Source organism: Sorex fumeus, unplaced genomic scaffold (assembly GCF_029834395.1).
Source record: "Sorex fumeus unplaced genomic scaffold, SorFum_2.1 ptg000003l, whole genome shotgun sequence".
In the NCBI taxonomy this organism is placed as follows: domain Eukaryota; kingdom Metazoa; phylum Chordata; class Mammalia; order Eulipotyphla; family Soricidae; genus Sorex; species Sorex fumeus.
The window spans coordinates 42,509,734-42,530,229 of NW_026606060.1; the positions used below are offsets into that span (position 1 = coordinate 42,509,734).

The window sequence follows — 20,496 nt, forward strand, 5'->3', positions numbered from 1 at the left end:
AGCAGTGGTCCAGTCCAAGGACCTGTGGTTGGAAACAAACTCAGTAGTGGAACAAAGCTCCGAAAGGAAATAAGGGGGTTTAGGAATCTTTGTCAGCATATCTGGGTGGGTAAGGCCATGACACTCTACAGGCCAAGTGAGGCCAAACCACATAGTCTTACTAAGAAAGTGAAGGCATTTGATCATTATTTGCCAGGGCAGGAGTGAGGAAAGGCCAGCCTGTGGGCTGTATAAGGTCCACGAGATCATGGGGTCTGGCGGGACAGGCAGGTCCTGCTGTCTCATCAGACACTGTCTATATTGTATAGTTGCTAACGACATCATAAATATCCAATAGCCTTTTGGAAAATGAGAGGTTCCCTGCTTCTAGGGTGCAGTAAGAGGCCAGAGTGATAGTACAGTGAGTAGGGTGTTTGCCTTGCACACGGCTGACCTCGTTTCGATCCCCAGCACCCCCAGAGCACTGCCAGGAGTAATTCCTGAGTGCAGAACCAGGAGTAACCCGAGCATCGCCAGGTGTGAGTCAAGAGGCCTAAATAAATAAATAAATAAATAAGAAGATTTTAAGGTGTGGTGATAACTAAAAACTTAACTCTCTGGGAACAGATTTTTGTTTTTGTGCCTAACCCTGTGTGATCAGGGCTCATTCCTGGCTTTGTGCTCAGAGATCACTCTTTACTGGTTGACAAGGATCAAACTGGGTCATTCACATGCAAGCAATCACCTTACCTGCTGTTCTATCTCTCTAGAACAAAATAAAAAAACTCCTTTGAACCAGAAAAAAAACAGTACTGATGTTTAGGTGCTTGACTTGCATATGTCTGGCCTCGGTTCCATGCCCTGAATACAGTCTGTCCCAGTACAATTAGAAATGACCCCAAAGCAGAACCAAGAGTAAGCCCCTTAGAACCACAAGGTGTATCATCCCCCCCCCCCACCTTCTGGACAATTATGGTAATTTTTTGGAATGCCAGGGATTTGATCATCCCCAATGGTGCTGGATGTGGGGGGTGCTACTTCTGTTGTGGTGTGTTCTTGGAGGTTACTCCTTGTGTGCTTAGCGAACTGTGTGCTACTAGAGATTAAACTTGGGCCATCTGCATGCAAAGCTTTTTTGAATCATCTCATGGTCTACAAAACAATTCTTCAAAAATAATAAGCCAAGGGGCTGAAGCAATACTATAGCATGGTAGTACTGTTGGTAGTACTGCTGTTAAGGTGTTTGCCTTCTGCATGACAACCCAGGTTCAATTCCCAGAATGCAATATGGTCCCCTGAGCACTGCCAGAACAGATCCCTGAGCACCACCAGGTGTGGTCCAACAATCCCTACTCCCCCCGACCAAAAAGGAAAAAAATAAATAAATAAACCAAAGCACTTACATTAGAAAATGACCAGAAGAAACCTAAATTTCATGCTGGAAGAAATATAAATGCCAAATACACTTGAGAAGATATTTCTCATCATTAGTCATCAAGGAAATACAAACTACATCACACTGGGAAGTCACTATATACCTATCAGTATAGATAAAATTTAAAAAGTGTTTAATGCCTAACGCTGACCAGGATATAAAAACATTTTGCTGGTGATAAAGTAAAATTATACAGTTACTGGAAACTTTGGGGGAGATAGGTACAGTGGTGATGGGTGTGGCAATGGAATTATGTACACAAAAAAATCATCATTAACGATACTTTAAATCACAGTACTTCAACCAGTTTTTTTTTTTAAAGGAAAGTTTGGCACATGAAAGTAAACATATGATCAGAGATGTAGCTCACTGGTAGAGCTCATGTTTTGCCTGCATGAAACACTGGGTTTTAATCCAGGCACCAAACCAATACAAACAGTGACAGGGTTCTGGGAATAGCTCAGTGGCAAAGTGCCTGCCTTGTAAGCATCAGGTCATGAGTTTTATCCCTGGTACCAGCACAATCCTCAGGAATCCAGCACAATCCTAGAAGCTCTGCTGTTCAGAATCCTATACTGGTACCACAACTAGATTGTTTAAGCACAGCAATTAAACTGTCCAGTCTCCACGATCAAGTCTGTAAGTCATTATAATAGCAACAAAGGTGAGAGGGACCTAAAAATTAACTATGGCAACCAGGTGGAGCGGAAATGAACCAGATTAGAATTCTGAGGCCAAATCTGACTTGCTGGTTGTTTAAAAAAATTATATACAAAAAATATATATATACACACACATAAATATATATTAGCTCATAACTAATTAAACATAAAAAAGATTGCATTTTTGGGCATTTCTCCCAGAGAAATGAATATGTACGCACACACAAAACCTTTACATGGATGTTCATTGTTGCTTTCTTTGTAAGCGCCAAACAGTGAAAATGACCCAGATGGGAATGATGTTCAGCAATAAAAGGAAAAGAAGTACTGATGTAGGAGGTGTCTGCAGGGAATTATGCTGAATAAAATATGCTGAATAAAAAAAAGGTCAATTTCAAAAAGTTACAATATATGATTCCATTTTATGTAATATTTCTAAAATGACAAAACTGAAACAGATCAGTTGTTGTCAAGGACTGAGAAGGATGGTGAGCAAGAAGTGAGTATTATAAATAGTCCCAAAAAAATAGGGATTTTTCTGGTGATATGTGTCCAGTGTCTTGATGCTGATGATACACAAACCTACATCTGTGATAAATACGTAGAACTAAATACATGCATGCATATAAGTAAAACTACAGAAGCCTAAATAAAATCAGTGGATTGTTTCAATATTAATAACCTGGTTATGTTATTTTAGGTGTGTGTGTGAAGCAATGGAGTCCTTATTGAAACTTACTTAGAAAGATATCAGGGGTCACGGCTACTCTTGGAAGAGAAGTCACGCAAAGCTGAAGAAATTCACAGGTATGCTAGCCTTCTGGCTGAAAACCCTGGGGACCCTTCACCTGGGGGGCTGAAAGAGTCTCTGCCCTGCCAAAGCCCTGACAGCCCATAGCTGCCACCATATAAACAGCCCAGCTTCACTGCTTCATGACTAATCTGGAAAGACATGAAAAGCCGATGAAACTCCCAGAGCTGGAAACTCTGGACCTTCTAGGAATAGGGAACAGAGGGTCTCCCTCACTCCAGCCTCCTCAGCAGCCACACCCACACCCCACAGCCTCACCATGTAAAGACCATGTGAACAGCACAGCTTTATAGCTTCACAACCCATCTCAGAAGAGACGCCAAGCCTAGCCGATGAAACTCATAGATAGGTACACAGTGTTTGGGCTGAAAAACTCTGCAGCTTCCTCCCAGGGAGGGCAAGCCAAGAATCGTTCCAGTTTCACAGACTCTGGAGCTCACCACATACAAGGTCTCTTGAGACCTCCAATGTCCACAATACTGACAGCCTAGTGGGAGGACAATAAATCAGAAAGTAGCACAGAAGCTCACTAAGCTCAATAAGGGAAAAAACCAACAAAGAAGGCTACACTAGCAACAAATAGTTCAGTAAATCCTCAGGAACCTTTTTAACACCATTGTGAGATTTAACACTTTTTCTGTTTGTTTGTTTGTTTTTGTGCCACACCTGGTGATACTCAGGGGTTACTCCTGGATCTGCGCTCCAGAATCATTATGGTTGTGCTAAGGAGAGCATATGGGATTATGGGGACCAACCCCAGGTTAGCTGCAGGCAAGACAAGTGCCTTACCAGCTCTGTTATCACTCCAGCCTAATTTTCAAAAAATTTTCTTTTACTGAACTATGTTTTTGATAACTCCACCCACCATTTTGCTGCAACAAGCAATATAAAAGAAATTATTTTGTGCCTATAAAAGGGGGGCAGGCTTTGAAGGAGAGGGTGGGAAACTGGGGTGGGAAACTGAGGGAAGGTCAGACTGGTGGTGAGATTGGTGTTTGGAACACTGAATGCTGAAACAACTGTATTATGAACAACTTTGCAAGCCATGGTGTTTAAATAAAGTTTTTTTAAAAAGGAAAGAAATAAGGAGAGAAAGAGGGAGAAGTATGTACTTAAGAAAGAACATAGGGGGGCTGGAGCAATAGCACAGCAGGTAGGGCATTTGCCTTGCACGTGGCCGACCTGGGTTCGATTCCCAGCATCCCATATGGCCCCCTGAGCACTGCCAGGGGTGATTCCTGAGTGCAGGACCAGGAGTAACCCCTGTGCATTGCCAGGTGTGACCCAAAAAGAAAAAAAAAAGAAATAGAAGAAAGAAAGAAAGAAAGAAAGAAAGAAAGAAAGAAAGAAAGAAAGAAAGAAAGAAAGAACCTAGGGGTAGAGAGACAGTAGAGCAGGTTAGGCACTTGCCCAGGGTTCCATCCCCGGCATCTCATATGGTCTCTCAAACACTGCCAGGAGTAATTCCTGAGTATAGACCCAGGAGTAACCCCTGAGCATTGGTGGGTATGTCCCTCTGCCAAAAAAAAAAAAAAAGAACACAGTTTAAATAAGCAAGCAAAGAAACACAGAAACAAGTGAGATAAGTCACTGACTTGAAGAGAAAGCCTATTTGCCTACAGTTTTATAAAATGTTACCATGAAAGCAAATTAACTCAAGTATACCTAGTTCTTCCTCCCTACTATTTCATAAATTATGAATAAATCTCCAGGTTTAGCAAAAGAAATTTTAATTTAAAAACACAACTATATAAGCCAGATGTGGAAATGCCAGAGAGTAAGAGGACCATCCTTAACTACCCAGACATCTAGGCTGTGATCACCTACCCTTCCATTTTCAAAAGTTGAAAACCAGTCTGAGAGAAAGCCAGAAGAAGCAGTGACTCAGTTTCTGCTTTATCCTTGAGCAAAACAAGGGATTCAGTATCTAAAAAGATCAGGCTGGAGTGATAGTACAGTGGGGAGGGCTTTGACTTGCACGCGGCCAACCTAGGTTCAATCCCCAGGATCCCATATGGTCCCCTGAGCACCACCAGGAATAATTCCTGAGTGCAGAGCCAGGAGTAACCCCTGAGCATCGCTGGGTGTGACCCAACATGCAAAATAAATAAGTAAAATCTTTATGTAAGAAAAATGATTCTACATAAAATCTATAAAATCAAATTGAAACATCCAACTCCCTGAAGTGGACGATGTACTTACTAGGAAATAAAATCACTGAAAATATGTTGTCTAGGAGGTAAAATATCACTTTTCTTGAGAGCAGCAGAGGCCTTTAAACTCAATGGTCCGTAGGAAGGACTCGCTGGGCACTGCAGTTCAGGAAAACTGGCAGATTGAGGCCAAAGAGTTTCAGCTGACTGCAGTAACAAAAGCCTTCAGAACATTAGCATTCTATTGTCCCTTCTCCGTTTTCCGCATAAACATGGGGGCTGGGGGAAGCAGAGGTAGGACCGAAGGGAGTAAAACACGTATAAATCAGTATCTGTAGGTGCAAAATAGTAAGCGCACACCCCTCACACATGCTGTCTGATCAGGAAACACCCCCAAAAGGCGTAACTGTGTCAGACTTCAATTTGGATTAAATGGAGAGGAAGCACTGTCAATTCATGAAATGTCTGAATTATAGGATAAAATAAATCAAATACAATTTTGAGCAATATCATAATCAGACCTGATTTGGGGAAAGCCTACCATAACTAACCCTTCAATTTTTTTTTTTTATGTAAACATTAGACTGCCAATGCCGGGAAGGGATTTAAAGGTTTTCTACAATACCGTTCATAGCACTGGTTTACTTATGATGAGATAAACCAAGTTCAGTTGAGCCTAAGCAAGATGAATGTAGTGTCACATTAAGAAGTCACAGAGATGTGTCTCACTCAGTTTTGCCTTCCTGGAGGCAGGTTCTCCAAGCCATTTTGGAGTAGGGGTCATATTAGCAGTCACTAATAATGGCAACTGCTCTTTACTTAAACATGTATTTCAATCTGCACCCAACTGAGTAGTGCGACCTGGCCCAGTTTTCATTTCTCACCCTCTCAGACACCACAAAAGAAATGAAGGGGCTGGGAAGATAGTCAGCACATAAGGTTCTTGCCTTGGATGTGGCTGACCCAGGTTTGATCCTGGATACCTCATGTGGTCCCCTGAGCCCAGCAAGGAGTGATCCGGGACAGCAGAGCCAGGAGTAAAGCCTTGTCATTCATTTAAATCTTTATTATCTATCTTTCCATGAAGATAAAAAGGATATTATCTTACTATTAAAGAATGCAAAAATAGTAACTAGCTAACAAGCTAAAGTACTTTTAGGGCCAGGAAATAGTAGACAGAAGGAAGTTACCAAAAAAAATTATAATAAATGTACTTGGCAGAATGAAATAAGAAACAGGGTAACAAATCACAAAGCAACTCTTACTTAAATCAGTGTGGAAACAAGAGACATGCCTGATAGGGTGTCCACATGAAACTGGTACATAACAGGCACCATTTTAATGGATTTGAACAGCAGCCACTGCTGACATGATCATATAGGGAAATGATGTGAGTAGCTCAGTTTCCAACCACTAAAACATGCATTACTTAGCCATAAAAACTTTCCAATCAATGAGTTCTTCTTGCATGAAAAATTCAGGGCTTTCAAATATGCTCATTAATGTCTACACATGTCACTGCAGGTGTCTCTGTGGTTTTTATCTCGATGGTAAACAAATTAGGGACACTAATATTTGTCCACTGTAGTCCCCTGGGTAGAAAATTAAATGTCTATAAATATTAAATGTTTAAAAAAAGGTAAAACATATCAGATTCAAGATAATTAGTTGTTCTTAAATTGCTAAGTTTGTATCCTAAGTGGACATTAGATTCACTGAAGGCTCTTTTTTGCATATAATCATGTAAATATAAAAAGCAGAATAAAGTAAAAATGTCAAAACCCATGGCTTTCAGCACCCAACATATAAATATAATTTGATCTCAAATGATTTTATCTCAGGAACAAGTACTTGGTTCCAGGCACAATTTTATCAACATTATTCATTACATGCCTGTGGGGCAAGTTATTTCATCTTTGTTTCTTCATCTCCAAATCATAATCATCTCTATCTTATATACAGCAGAGACTAAATAATATATGCAGCATAGCTCCCAGCATAGTGATTTGTAGCTCTTACTATTAATGAAGAGGAATCAGATAGCTTGCTGAAAGTTTAGTTATTATAGATTAGTAACATCAGATATTTGCTGGCTCCAAGCTTCAGCTTAGTTATAACATTCGCCTCCCTAAAGTCATATTTTTACGACAGGAACCATACAGGGCTGGAGAGAAAGAACAGGGGATAGGAAATGTGCCTTGCATGCAGCAGATTCTGGTTCAATCCCCGGCTCTCCATCTGGTCCCCTGGCCCATGTAGGAATGAAGCAGAATGCAGAGCGATGAGTGAGCCCAGAGCTGCACTGGGTGTGGCCCCAAAACAAAATAAGAAATCAGGAGTCATATAATACTTCTGTGTTGAGATGTAGCTATGTGCTGTTTTCCTTGCTGAAACGATATAAGGCCATAACCTGTGCTATGGGGGGTGGGGTTGGGGGGTCATGGCACAGCATCCGCAATCCTTTAGCAGTAAGATCATGTACATTTTCTTTTTTCTTTCTTTTTTTGCTTTTTGGGTCACACCCAGGGATGCACAGGAGTCACTCCTGGCTCTGCATTCAGGAATTACCCCTCGCAATGCTCAAGGGACCATATGGGATGCTGGGAATCGAACCCGGGTCAGCTGCGTTCAAGGCAAAGGCCCTACCCGCTCTGCTATCGCTCCAGCCCCAACCATGTACATTTTCTAAAACTTTATCTGTTGCTTCCTGGGTAGCATGAGAAGGGAAAATGTCATATTTGGAAACACCCAATTGGAGTCTTGGTTTTGTAATTTACAAGATGTGTGGTATGGAGAAAGTCTATATGCCTCAATGGGTTTAGGGTCCTCAGTTAGGGAAGGAAGCTGGACTGGACAATTTGTAAGGACTCCTTTAACTTTAAAACTCGGTGAGTCTATGACTGCCCTGAATATAAAACCATTAAAAGACATCATTGAATTCCGTATTTTTGCAAACTATCCAAAAAGCTTTTGTTTTAAGTTTCCCCCACCAAGGAAAAAGATGAGAAAGGGAAGTAATGGAGGAACAGGAGTTGGGGCTTCAGTTATGCTGGCGAAAAAGGAGAGTGGTAGAGCTGCATATTTAAAACACAGACCCCAAACCACTGAAAACACAAGATCTAAGCTGCAAACACAAACTTTGTAATGTGCTTGTCAAGGGACAGGTGGCCAGGGCGGCAAGGGGAGGTGGAGGGGGAGCCAGGGAAGAGACAGGGTGTGAGGATGGGAATGGAGTAAGGGAACACTGGTGGGGAGGGATTGGGGCTGAAATATTCTATGCCTAAAACTCACCTATCAATAACTTTGTAAATCAAAGTTCTTTAAATAAAAATAATTTTTAAAGAAACATCCTCCCACCAAATTCTTCTGCTACCATACAACTCACACCAGAATTTGTGAATGATCTCCTTATTTCTTTTCTCCACCTTTTCATCACCTGAGGCAGAAAGAAACTAACAGTAAGGGTTAAGGAAAGAAAAGTAGTAGAAAGATGAGTAATTTAGGGGACCAAGCAGTGAGTAGGGTGGTTGTCTTGCATGAGGCTGACGTGGCTTCAATTCCTGGCATCTAATATGGTCCTGACATGGTCTCCTAAGTTGGTGCCCTGAGCACCACCAGGAGTGATTCCTGAGTGCAGAGCCAGAAGTAAGCATTGAACACCTGGTGTGGCCCCAAAATGAAACAAAAGTAATTTAAATTGAAATCAAAATTTACTTGTACTGCAGATACATATAAAGAATCAAGAGAAAGAAGAAAAGGTTCCCAATTATTTCATCTTTAGATCTACTTTCCTGAATTTGAAATTACAGTTCTCAAACAATTAAAAATCAGAAATGCTTTTTAGATCCAGAAACCAAATCTATTTATTAATTTCTAATGTTTCAAATTATACTAACACATACCAAAATATATCAAGGGTCATAAATGTTTCCAAAAACCAGACTTCAAAAAAATATAAGTAAAACAAAGTTTTCAACTTAGTACACAGGAGCCAAAAGAATAAACAGTTGGATCATTCCAAACAAAATGACCAAAAGTGTTCGTTTTCCTTTTAATTTTTATCAAAACACTTGGGGAAAAAAGACTTTCTTTGTTCAGAATTTGTTACTTAAACTTTTTGAAACCAAAAATACTTTGATGCTAGAGATATAATGCAGCAGGTAGGGCACTTGCCTTGCACATGATCAAACTGGGTTTAATCCCAGCACCCCAATGGTACCCGAGGCCCTGCCAGGGGTGATCCCTGAGTGAGAGCCAGTAGTAAGCCCTGAACACAGCAGGGTGTAGCCCCCAAAACCAAAAATAGAAACAAATAAACCAAAAATACTTAGATATAAGGAAAGTCTGGTAAACTTGACTATAAGGCACAGACTTACTAATCTAGTTGCAAATTTGTCCATTTTTACCAGATGTCACTTTGCTACCATGGCATGAGTTTCTGACTAATAAAAGTGCATAATATTACCAAAAAAGACTTTACTGCAATTCACATTTGTACGGAGACCATATAGGTAATACGAACAAGAAGGGCAGAGAAATCTAAAGAAAACCAAAGAAAATATTCGCTTTTCCTTGAAATACTATCTTAGTACTTTAGTCTATTAATAGTCTATTGGGTCAACCCAGTTTTTATAGCTACAATGTTAGATTATCTCTGTCTGATGTCAGAAACAATTCTTTTTTTTTCCCCTCCAGAGATCCACAAACACAAACAATTACCAGACTCAGACTAAACCACCAAAGTAGTTCTTCCATACCACCCAGGAGAAATTAGGCTGCTCCATTCTTTTTAAACGTCAGCATTCAATAAAAAGGCCAGGACTTCTTGGTAGCTTCCCACACCCAAATGTGCTACAATTCAAACTGCTATTAGTGCCCAGCATAGTTTGAAAAAAACATTGGTTTTTAAAAGGCTCATTAAAACATAACAACTTTTTAGTTTTTTGTTTTGGTTCCGGCAATTGAACCCGAGGCCTCACATAAATGAACGAGGATGCACCGTGCCCCTAAGCTACTTTCCCAGCCTCTCTATTTTAATAAAGAACTTTCCCTAAATACCAAATGCATTTATGCAATTCCAGGAAAAGTTGGTATATTGAAAAGAAATATCTGAGAGCTCACAGAAAACTTAAGATAAGTAACATGAAAGCCTCGGAATTACTAATGAATGCCTGAAATCAGAACATTCAAATCCCCTAGCAAAAGAGTAAGAGCTTGGACCTGAAATATCCCTGAAGCACGTGGAGGACTAGTGAAGCAAAATTCACCTAATCCAACACTTCATCCCGTTCCATTCTATTTTAATATTTTCCTCCTCAATCCGCTAAACTTTTCTTTCTTGAATGCATCAGCAATTAAGAATCAAAAACTAGTCATTTTAACTTTATTGATTTGTTTCAGCATTGCAACTCAATTTCTATGAGTTTCCAAAGCATTTTTTCATATACTAGCAGCTCAATATATTCTTTCAAGCTGTTAGATAACTAACTCCTATCCATGGTTTAATATCTCCTGAAAAATGCATTGAGTTCCACACATGCTACAAAGCTTAGTCCATTCGGACATAGACATGAAGCCTGATCATCTTTGCCTTTCAGAACCTTACAGGAAGTATAAGGGTTAGGGAAAGAATGAGGATCCTCCTTATTGACTCTGCCCTTGCTTTCCAGTTCAGCAGGTCCTGGATGGGAACATTTCTTCCCATTCCGGTTAGAATCTCATTCATAAAGCCATTTGTCTTATGGAAACAAAATACATGACTCTGTGAACAAAAAATCAATAATCCTTTGGTCACATCCTCAAATTGTTCTACATTCAAAACTTCAATAAAAGCCAGCAATAGAAAACCAACTATCCTATTTTAAAAACATAAAATCATGGCCCCTATTCCTTCCAAATGGGCACAATTCACTGTACCAAAATGATGCATTTTTCACCAGGCACGGCAGGTTATATATGTACATGTATATACACGTGATCACAGTGTAGAATACTTGTCCCTCCATTTCTGACTAAAAATATGACAAAGTATAAAGAGACATCCCACCACATAAAAGCATTTCTAATTGAGAAAATTTCACCTATTTATCTGGGCAGGAAATAAAATGAAAGCAATACAGCTGGACAAAATATTGCAATTTAATTCTTAATGCTTATTTAAAAGGGGAAAAAAGAAGTTTTATTGCCAAAAAATAATATCCAATGCTTCTAGCGGCCATCTGAAATGTAGGGTAAGTATGTAAACAAACAGTTTTGCCAAAACTGTGCGGCTGTGATTCCAGCACAAGAAACATGAAGTTAAAGAGCCATGCAAATTTTTGATATTTCCTGAACCCATGCTGAAAATAACTCACCGGAAAGAGCTGCTGTTGAGATATATGAACCCCAACCCCCACCTTCTAAAGGAGCATAATCTTACTGGGGCTGAAACAACAGAAATGCTCATTAGGGCAATTAATTTATGCTTTAATCATGATGTTAAAACCCAACAACTCCACCAGATGGCAAATACAACTCAAGGGAGTTCTATTCTAGACCACAGCTGATGATTTAACATGCAAATGCTATAAAGGGATGGATGTACCTTGTAATGCTATTCTGCGGCTCTTTTAAAAGCCCAGTGTTATACTTAAACAAACAGCAACAATAAAAACAAACAAAACAGTTGCTTTCCTGCACAAGAGCAAGAGTATGCTGAATAAGTAAAAAGAAAAGATTCTGAGTATATTTTATTTTGAATCCTGGTGCTGGTTGAAAGATAGTCCAAACCTGTCAAGTGATGGGACTTCTGGGCCAAGTTTTAAGGAACAGTAATCCACATTTGCTGTCACTTCCTCTCTTTTCAATCCTCCTCCATCTGCAACCTGGCTTCAACCTCCAGGGCACAAATGAAACTGCTCTTATCATGCCAAGTTCAATCATGTCCAATTTATGAGCCTTGGCTCAAGAGTCACCACTTTTCTGAAGTCATCTTGAATACCTTACTCAGGGTATAAACTCAGCCAAAGCTTGGATTCATAAAGTCCTCTGTTGTCCTGTAATTGGCTACCACCTAACTGGTAGAAGCTCCTGGGTTCCTTTGGTCTTTGAAAAAAAATTTTTTATTAATATTTGTTGAAAGAATCGCTAAAGAGACTGGAGAGTTAGTAAAGGGGTTGTCTTAGTTCAATCCCCAGGGCACCACCAGCACTGCTCCAGGAACGAATCCCTGAACACTGTCGGGTGTGTCCCCCGTAAACAAAACAAAAATAAATAATTAAGAGTCAATTAAATAATGGCTATTGGGGAATAAATAGACGAAAGGCTTGCTTGATTACCTAGGAAAATCCCACATGATTTCTTTGAAGTGCTTGTTATAAGAACAAATAAAAACATGAAAGGAAAAGTCTGGAATGCATCCAGGGAAAGTTTCTCTTGGTTAGAATCAAGAAATCTGCTACAAGTTCAAGAAGAAAGTTCCAACAATTGAACAATACATTGTTTCGCTGAGTTGTTAATAACACTTTGATATCCAAAAGCCAAATTTTAGCAAGGTTTGGTGCCCCCCCGCCCCCCCAAACACACACATAACAGTACTGATGTGCTGGTGGGGGGTGGGGGGAAGAGAAACGGGGAGGGAGGGGGAACCTTCCCAGAATATTGCTGGAAATCTGAGGTGCTGGGATGAACTTGAGCAAAGCACGCGCACTAACCCTTTGGACTATCTCCCTGACCCAGGAAATCAGACTCACTACACAGCACTCATTATCTGAGTGCCAGTCACAAAGTTCCAATGCCAGCTATTTGTTTCACATCTATTTATATCTGGAACATAGGAGGCCCATAACTTTACCTAAAAGACAGGAATACTTCACAGTTTTCGCTCACCAAGTTCCAACAACAGCACTTTTGAGAACTCAAGTGACCAAACGATGACTCACCTGGGAACACCTAAAGGTATAGTTTCTGTGGCCCTGGGAAGTCCTCTTCACAGGATTTCACTTTCAGATTGGCAATTTATCCTTCCCCTGCACCACCCCTTACCCATCCAATTCCACTCCTCCTGGTTCTTCCAGCCATCTTGCCTGAGGTCAGAAACTCAATTAGTAGAACTAGGCAAAGTAGAACTTGGAGGAGAGGAGTCTGGGATTGGAATAAAGAGAGGAGAGGAGAAAATCCACAGCATACTAACTCCCAACCCCCCAGCCCTTCCCTAGTCTTATCACCCTAGTGCCTGACAAGTCATTCTCCCAGGAGCCCAGCCCCCAATTTCCTCATTCTTCTTTAGTCACCTCACCCTTTCCATAAACCCTGCAGCTTCGGACCCACCCACTGCTTCTCTCTGCTATCTCCATGCTCAACTCCACAGGACTCCCTTCTCAGGGCTCAAAAAATAAGGAGAGTGTGGGGGGGAGGGGAAAGGAAAAGGTGGGGGGAAGAAAGCGGAGAAGCCAATAAGTCATGTCCTTTGGGGGTTAAAGTGGGACCTTGACCATCATTTCCAAAATTGCTTGTCTAGGAAATGCGGAGCTCTATGCTGAGCTCCAGATGACCATGAACCTTTAGAATACAACTCAAGTTGGAATTGGGGCCAAATCTAAAAACCAATCAATCCTGATCAACCATAAATACATAAGTACATTTATGAAGGTTAAGTGACTAGACTTATCAAACATCTCCCACCCTGAAAGGGACCACAGGAGCCACCCTTCAGCAAGCCAAGTCTGTTAATCCAGAATTTGTATGGGGCTGGAGAGATAGTACAGTAAGGTGCTAGACTTGTACGCAGCGGATCCGAGTAGCCCGTAGGGTCCCCTGAGCACAACCAGGATTGATTCCTGTGTGCAGAGTCAATAGTAAGCCCTGAGCATCGCTGGGTGTGGCCCAAAAATAAAAACAAAACAAAACAAGAACAGAATCTGCTTATGGAGCCTCCAAATACCAGTGACCCAATCCGCTGAGAGCAAAAAGACTTGTATACTTCTCTCATTCACTCCAGCAGAAAAGCCCGAAACAGGGTTCAAGGTGGTTTTTCTTATTATTTTTCAGCTTTAGGGTATTATATTTTAAGTTAATTGTTCTAAGGCACTGGGCTAAGTTTTCAATAACCAATCTACCAATGATTTCCACATGGACCTTCTCATTCCACAAAACATGTATATCTTGTTTATCATTTACCTTGTTTTCCCGTGTCCAGGTCTCTTGTACATGAAAGCTTGCAGTTAGTTTTCTCCATCCATTCAATGCTCTTTACAGGTAACGTAATGCCCCAGATAGTCCCACTTATCTGACGCTGTGACTGAAGGCTCTTCATTCAACCACCACACAGGAAACAAAAATCTCCATGGAAGGAGCTCAGTACAGGAGCAGAGCTCACTCACTCTTCTTCAGGTCCCTTTACCTGACATCTGGCAGTCAGTTCAAAACTACCCTGGCCTCAGGGTTGAGACAGACCCTCAGGGTGAATGCTGGCCAGCTTCACCGCCTGTTTGCATTAACCCTTTCCAACCAGGCTTCCTCCACAGAAGCTGTGGGACTCTGACAGAGTAAAAAGCATAATCTCCAATATGAAGAAAAAAATTCATCTTCATTAAGGTGAGTAGCACATCATAAAAAAGCTAAATTCACAGTCCCCACTCCCCTTGCTCCCTGCCCCCTCCCCCCACACACACTTAAGCATGGTAAAGGCAGGATCCACAAAATTATTCACTGGACTAGAGCAGGAATAAAAATAGATAATTATTTGAAAATGGCTAATTTGGAAAATTCTGGTTCTTGTTCAAAATATTCGTCAAGTAGAGGTTTTTGTCCAGGTACTAAAATTCAGGGCCTTTTATCTGTTTTGTTTTCTTTGGGGCCACACCCAGCAGAGCTTCCTTAACAGGAGGAGCAGATTAATCAAAAAATACTAGCAAAGTATTCAAAAAGTAAAATACTCATATAGGTGAATGTTTCTGCAAAAGTCCTACTTTAAGACTTGAGTACTAAAGATTTTGAGGCCTAAGGTTATTACCAAAAAAGATCCGTGCTTTTCATCAAATACAAAAAGAAGAAAACGCTACAGTGGCTGTTTTCTTCACCTCTTTTTCAGTTTCTCAAAAATACCTAACCTTGACCAACTAAGTCCTCTTCATGGCCTCAAGGAGGAAAAAAAAATACACCTGGAAATTTTCATCAAATATAGGAGCTTAACGCATTGGAGAGCCCGGCAAGCTACCGAGAGTATTTGATATGCCAGACACAGTAACAACAAAGTCTCCAATGGAGACGTTACTGGGCCCGCTCGAGCAAATCGACGATCAACGGGAGGGCCTTTACCTTTATATTTGATATATAACATATATATTCTTTAACAATAAAGAACACCAAACATCCCTCTATATAATCACAGCATAAAGCGCATTCAGATAAAGGGGTTAAGAAAACCACAGCATAACAGAGAAGTCAAACAAGATGCTAACACGTCCCACAACCACAGAAGCTTTACGAAATCCTTGACTGCTCAGCTGGACTATCAAGGATGATACAGGTACACCATGAATATGCCTGTGTCCTATACATACAGATGGAGAGGGTAACCATGACTAGAAAATACAGGTACAAAAGCAGGGAGAATAGTTAGTATTTCCTGCAATCCCCCCCCCCCCCCCGATACCAGTCTAAAGTCACAAATTAGCCTTCAAGGATTAAAAGAATACCAAAAACTTTAGTAACCTTTTCAGCTTTATAGTTTTCACTTGACAAGGACACCACAGGTCAATGCAAGAATGAAATAACTTCAGATTTCTTGCACCTAGCAAACAGACCTTTATGATTTGGGCAACTTCCTTCCCTAACTTGACCTCTGATTGTGGATACTTTAAGGGCCTTGGAACTTCTCTTTTCCATCCCATCAGGTCCTACATGCAGTATCTGCAACTAGTAATCCTAGATTCTAATTGTAGTAACTACAATGAGGTTCAAATACTTTGAACCAACTAGTCAAAGAAGTCACCCACTCTTGTAGAGTGATTTTTCTCCATATGTAAATCTCATGGGGTTGCTGAAAGTCAATTTCAGTGGTGAGGCCCAAAGTGTGCCATGCCTGTCTGGCACCTAAGTGTTACCTGGAATGTGGATGTTTGGGTCCAAGGCCATCTGGAGCTTCGTATGGCTCTTCTATCTCGTACACATTTGCATCAGCATCCTCTACGCTACTGGAATTCTGCCATTCAAATTCCAGAGTTTTAATAAAGGGCAAGTTTTCATACTCTGGTATTTCCTCGTAGTGACGTATATTTTCATACTCAGGGGCAGAGCCGCTTATAATAGGTGTGCAAGACCCCTGAGATGAAGATTCCCTGGAAAGCACTTGGTCATCTAAAGACTCTGCTCTTGGTCCATGAGTTGCACTGGTCTGGACCCGACACTTTTTCCTCTTCTTTTGGGATTCCATGCTGTAATTATCTGCAGAATATGCCTTGGTGGGTTTGCTTCTCTTCTCCACTCCTACTAGCAGGTTATGCCAATCACTCTCTGTTCCTTTTCTCTCTGCACCTGAGAAGCTGCCTGCAGTCATATCCCCAAGTTGGCTGCCCCTGGACCAAAATTTCTGGAAGTCGCTCTTCATGAAACAGATGGACAGTTTCATATTGAGCAACTTCTTCAAAGAGTTTTTCTTTGGAGAGTCTTTGATTGGTTTGGTGCACCTTTCTACATCCACAGCAGATAATGACTTTGCTCGAGGCTTGGTCAGGGCAGCTGAAGGTCCACCATCTGAGGAGACAGCTACAGACTTTAAGGATTCTGGGTTCCCTAAAAAAGGTAAAATAGGATGAGGTAATTTCCACACTGGCTTTTCTGAAGTCCGTTTAGGCATGTCAAAGGAGGATGACATACCATGGTTCTGGGCACACAAATGCCGAAGGTGATTTCTTTCTAGAATCCTCCCTGATGTTTTTTCTTCATTTGAGGGATAAGAACTTTTCTCCACAAGCTCCTCTGATGCGGCCTTTTTAAGCACCCCTGCAGAAGGCAAACTGTGTCTTTGAGGTTTTTTGGGAACAACTTTTGAGGAAGCTTCATCTTTTATTTTAGATTCCTTTTGTATTTGAGGACTAGACACTCCTGGGTTACAGGCAGTAGGTAAACGTTCATTGCAACTTAATTTAAGCTGCTTGGGAAGGCTCATAGATAAAATACTGCACCGTTTAAAATTGATCCCTTCATCCACCTCAAGTGACAAATTAGAACTATCTCCCGTCTTGCTGTCAGAATTCAAATGAGAGTCTGTATTTATAGGAGGTGCCCCTTTCTCAAGGGAAGATGTTTCATGACACGGGGCTTTCTGTAAATGGACTACATTTTGTGGGGCACAAGTGGAATCCAAATTTAGTTCACTTTTACTTCCTGGTTTCACTTTGTCTACCTGTTCCTGGTTACATAACATATTCTGATGAAGAAAACTGATTTTGTGGTTTTTCAGACTTTCTTCAGAAGGACTAGAAGGGCTATTATCTAAATGCTCTGGTTCTTCCAGACTTTCACTTTGAGAATCCACGTACTTCTGGCGTACTAGACGAGCAGCTCGAGTCTTTCTAGGCTTGGGAGTTGGAAATCTAGGGGTACAAGGTACTAAGTGAAGTTCTAAGGGACCAAGGTCTTTGACTTCAGATTTCTTACTAACTCCATCTGGTGATGAAAACGTGCTCCTCTTGCTGTTTTCCAGAACCTTTTGTTCAGATGGGTGAACACAAGCATTGCTTTTTTCACTGCCCTTGTGACATGTTTCAAAGTTTTGAAATTCATCATGAGGAACTTGTAGGTGGCAAAGCTGATAATCCGGAACTTTTTCAAGGCTGGATGGGGATGGTGACAAATCCACAAATTCAACTCTGAGTTGTCTGTCAGAATGACAGTCATCATTCAGTTCAGGTTTGCCTGTGGATCTGCACTTCTGTGGGAAAATCAAAGGTGATGATGGTTGGGTTAAGACATCTTTCAGTTTCTCTTCTACCTTTAAAACTACTCCACTCTGGCTCTTGACCTTCTGACCATTAGAGTCACATTTACTTGTAGTTTTTATTGCTAAAGAGGGTTCATCGGGTTTACTGTTTTCTAAATGGTCACGTATTTCCAGTGGCTCTAGGACTAGCTGCTTTACATACAAATGCTCTCTGTTTCCAAGTTTATGGATACACTCAGAACTGCAGGAACACATGGGTGAAATATAATCATTGCTCTGATGACCTACATTTTTGCAATTGGCCTTGTTGTTGCTTTCAGGTAATTCCTGTTTATGCTCTTCCAGGTTCACAGTGGTTTTCCTTGTTGGAGACTGCCTGATGTCTCGGACAGGTGAGCCTTTCAGAACTTTTGGTTTCGGAGCTATTGCTGGTTTGGTTTTCTTTGTTGACTGTGGAACACTAGAAACCACAACATCGGGTTTAGGAGCAATAGGAGGTGGTGTTGGTTTGTTATTTACCACCACAAACTTTGGCTTGGGGGCCACTGGTGGCTTCTTAATGTCTAGAAAAGAAAAAAAATAATAATAATTTGATGACAAAAAATAACAAGCAAGAAGACAAATGATTAATGATTAGATTTAATACCATTATTATTTGGGGGTGGAGGGAGGTTGGACCAACCCCAGTGGTCCTGAGGAGTCACTCCTGGTGATGCTCAGAGGACCACAGTCTTACCCAATCCTATAAGTATAACCTGACAATATGGCAACAACTTGCATTTTACTAGTTCATTTATGTTACAATATATAGACAATATCATGCTCAGAAATTCCTTAATTGCCCTTTAGTGCCAATATATGTAGCTTTGGGTATATTATAAATGTTTTTCCTTTCTTTGTGGTGCAGTAGTCAAATCAGGTCTCGAGCATGCCAGGCATGTGCTGTGACGCTGAGTCAATGCCCAGCCCTATTCTACATTTCCTCTAATGCTGGAACAAGTTGCCGTATCCTCAGTCGACATGAAATAAAACTTCTTTTTGGCACTTGAAAATTAGGAGAAACTATCTCAGTTTACTTGCTAAACACTGAGTTGAATTTGCTTACATTAAAAGCTAACTTTTAAAGTTTCTTATGTGATCAGTAACCCTCTATCTCAAGAATAGGTAGTAGAGTTGAATAAATGCCTTTAATTAATGATTTATCTACATAAAAAAAAATTGTTAGAACCATAGAACAAATTTTAAAGGAATGCAAAAGTCAGAAAATTTCTACACTTAAATACTATAATACAGAAATAGTAATTCTGTATTATTTGGGGGTCATTATAAACTTGGCATTTCTCTGCCTGGGTTCAGAGATTGAGGAATTATTCTTATAATGCTTTATGTAGCTTTATTTTTATCTGGTACCACCTGGTCCCCTGAGTATCACTGTGTGCAGACCTTGAGGCCCCCAGCACTGCCTGGTACAACCCACAGGGCAACTGAAGCACTGCATCCTCAGGCCTGTCTGCCCTAGTAGCGTGGAAGGGGCCCTAGGTCTCCAGTGCACAGTGTGGGAGCACTTCCCTCTCCTTCTCCACCCCTCCCAAAATTAAATCACTGGGCCCTACCCCAGATCTTATCAATCATAGCATCTGGGGATAAATCCCGGACATCTGTATTTCTTCTCAGTTCCACAGATAATCATGCTTCATGTCCTTCATTAATAAGCACACTCCCTATACAATTAAAAGACCACAATTTCTAGTATAAGTAATTCCTCCTAGACACTATTAAAACACCTATTATACTGTGCTCAGTTTGTACAGCCTGCCCCATGAGAACATAGTGGAAGCTTCACACGAAAGGAGCATAAAAGGAAAACATACCTAGGTCTGAACACACACATTTTTTTTTTAAAAGTTGTTTTTTAAGTTTTTTTTTCCTATCACTTATCACTCAGGCAAATTTCCCCAAGGAGGTAAAATCAAAAAAAGTTTATGCTATACATTTATTTACTCCAATATAAGATCTAATGTTTAAAAAAATGTAATTTATTTCAAAATATATATATATTTTTTTATTTTTTTTAAATGTGTTCTGGACATTGTTTAAATGCTTGAATAGAGAGAGGCTTTCACACTTCATTTGGTGATTTTCTTTTTAACATGGAAGTTAGTCAGAACACTTGGGAAGATAAAAGGAATTGAGTATTTTTTCTTTTAAAGTGTAAAGCAGGGTGTGCTACTCTACTTACTAATTAAGGATCTCTCAATTCCTATATTCTCTATATCCAACCAAGCTCATATGGTCAGATGCCTTTTCACTCACTATGATTAAGGTAATATGTTTTCAAAATATCCATAAAATTCCTAAAACTATACAATTTCAGTTAGCTATTGAGTAAACATGTTTCTAATTTTATTTGTAAGGTAAAACCCTTCAAAACCTAACACTAAAGCTTGGTATAATGCTATGAAATTAAACTCCTGAATGATTAAATCATGTCTGATGAGAAAGCATAAATGCCCTGGCCACCTTTCCGACCACCT

At 40.4% G+C, this 20,496-nt stretch overlaps 1 protein-coding gene across 2 annotated transcripts in view; it reads right to left on the reverse strand.

Moving 5' to 3' along the window:
* Positions 1-20,496, reverse strand: part of FGD6 (FYVE, RhoGEF and PH domain containing 6) — a 144,424-nt gene that overhangs the window by 119,488 nt on the left and 4,440 nt on the right. The window contains exons 2-3 of one of the 2 annotated variants that reach the window (XM_056117935.1): positions 18,251-18,525; positions 16,125-17,953 (exon numbers count right to left, since the gene is read on the reverse strand). In XM_056117935.1, the coding sequence (XP_055973910.1) occupies positions 16,125-17,953; positions 18,251-18,525 (2,104 nt within the window). Of the gene's footprint in view, positions 1-16,124; positions 18,526-20,496 lie in introns of both variants that reach the window. The other variant, XM_056117934.1, reaches the window with a different exon arrangement.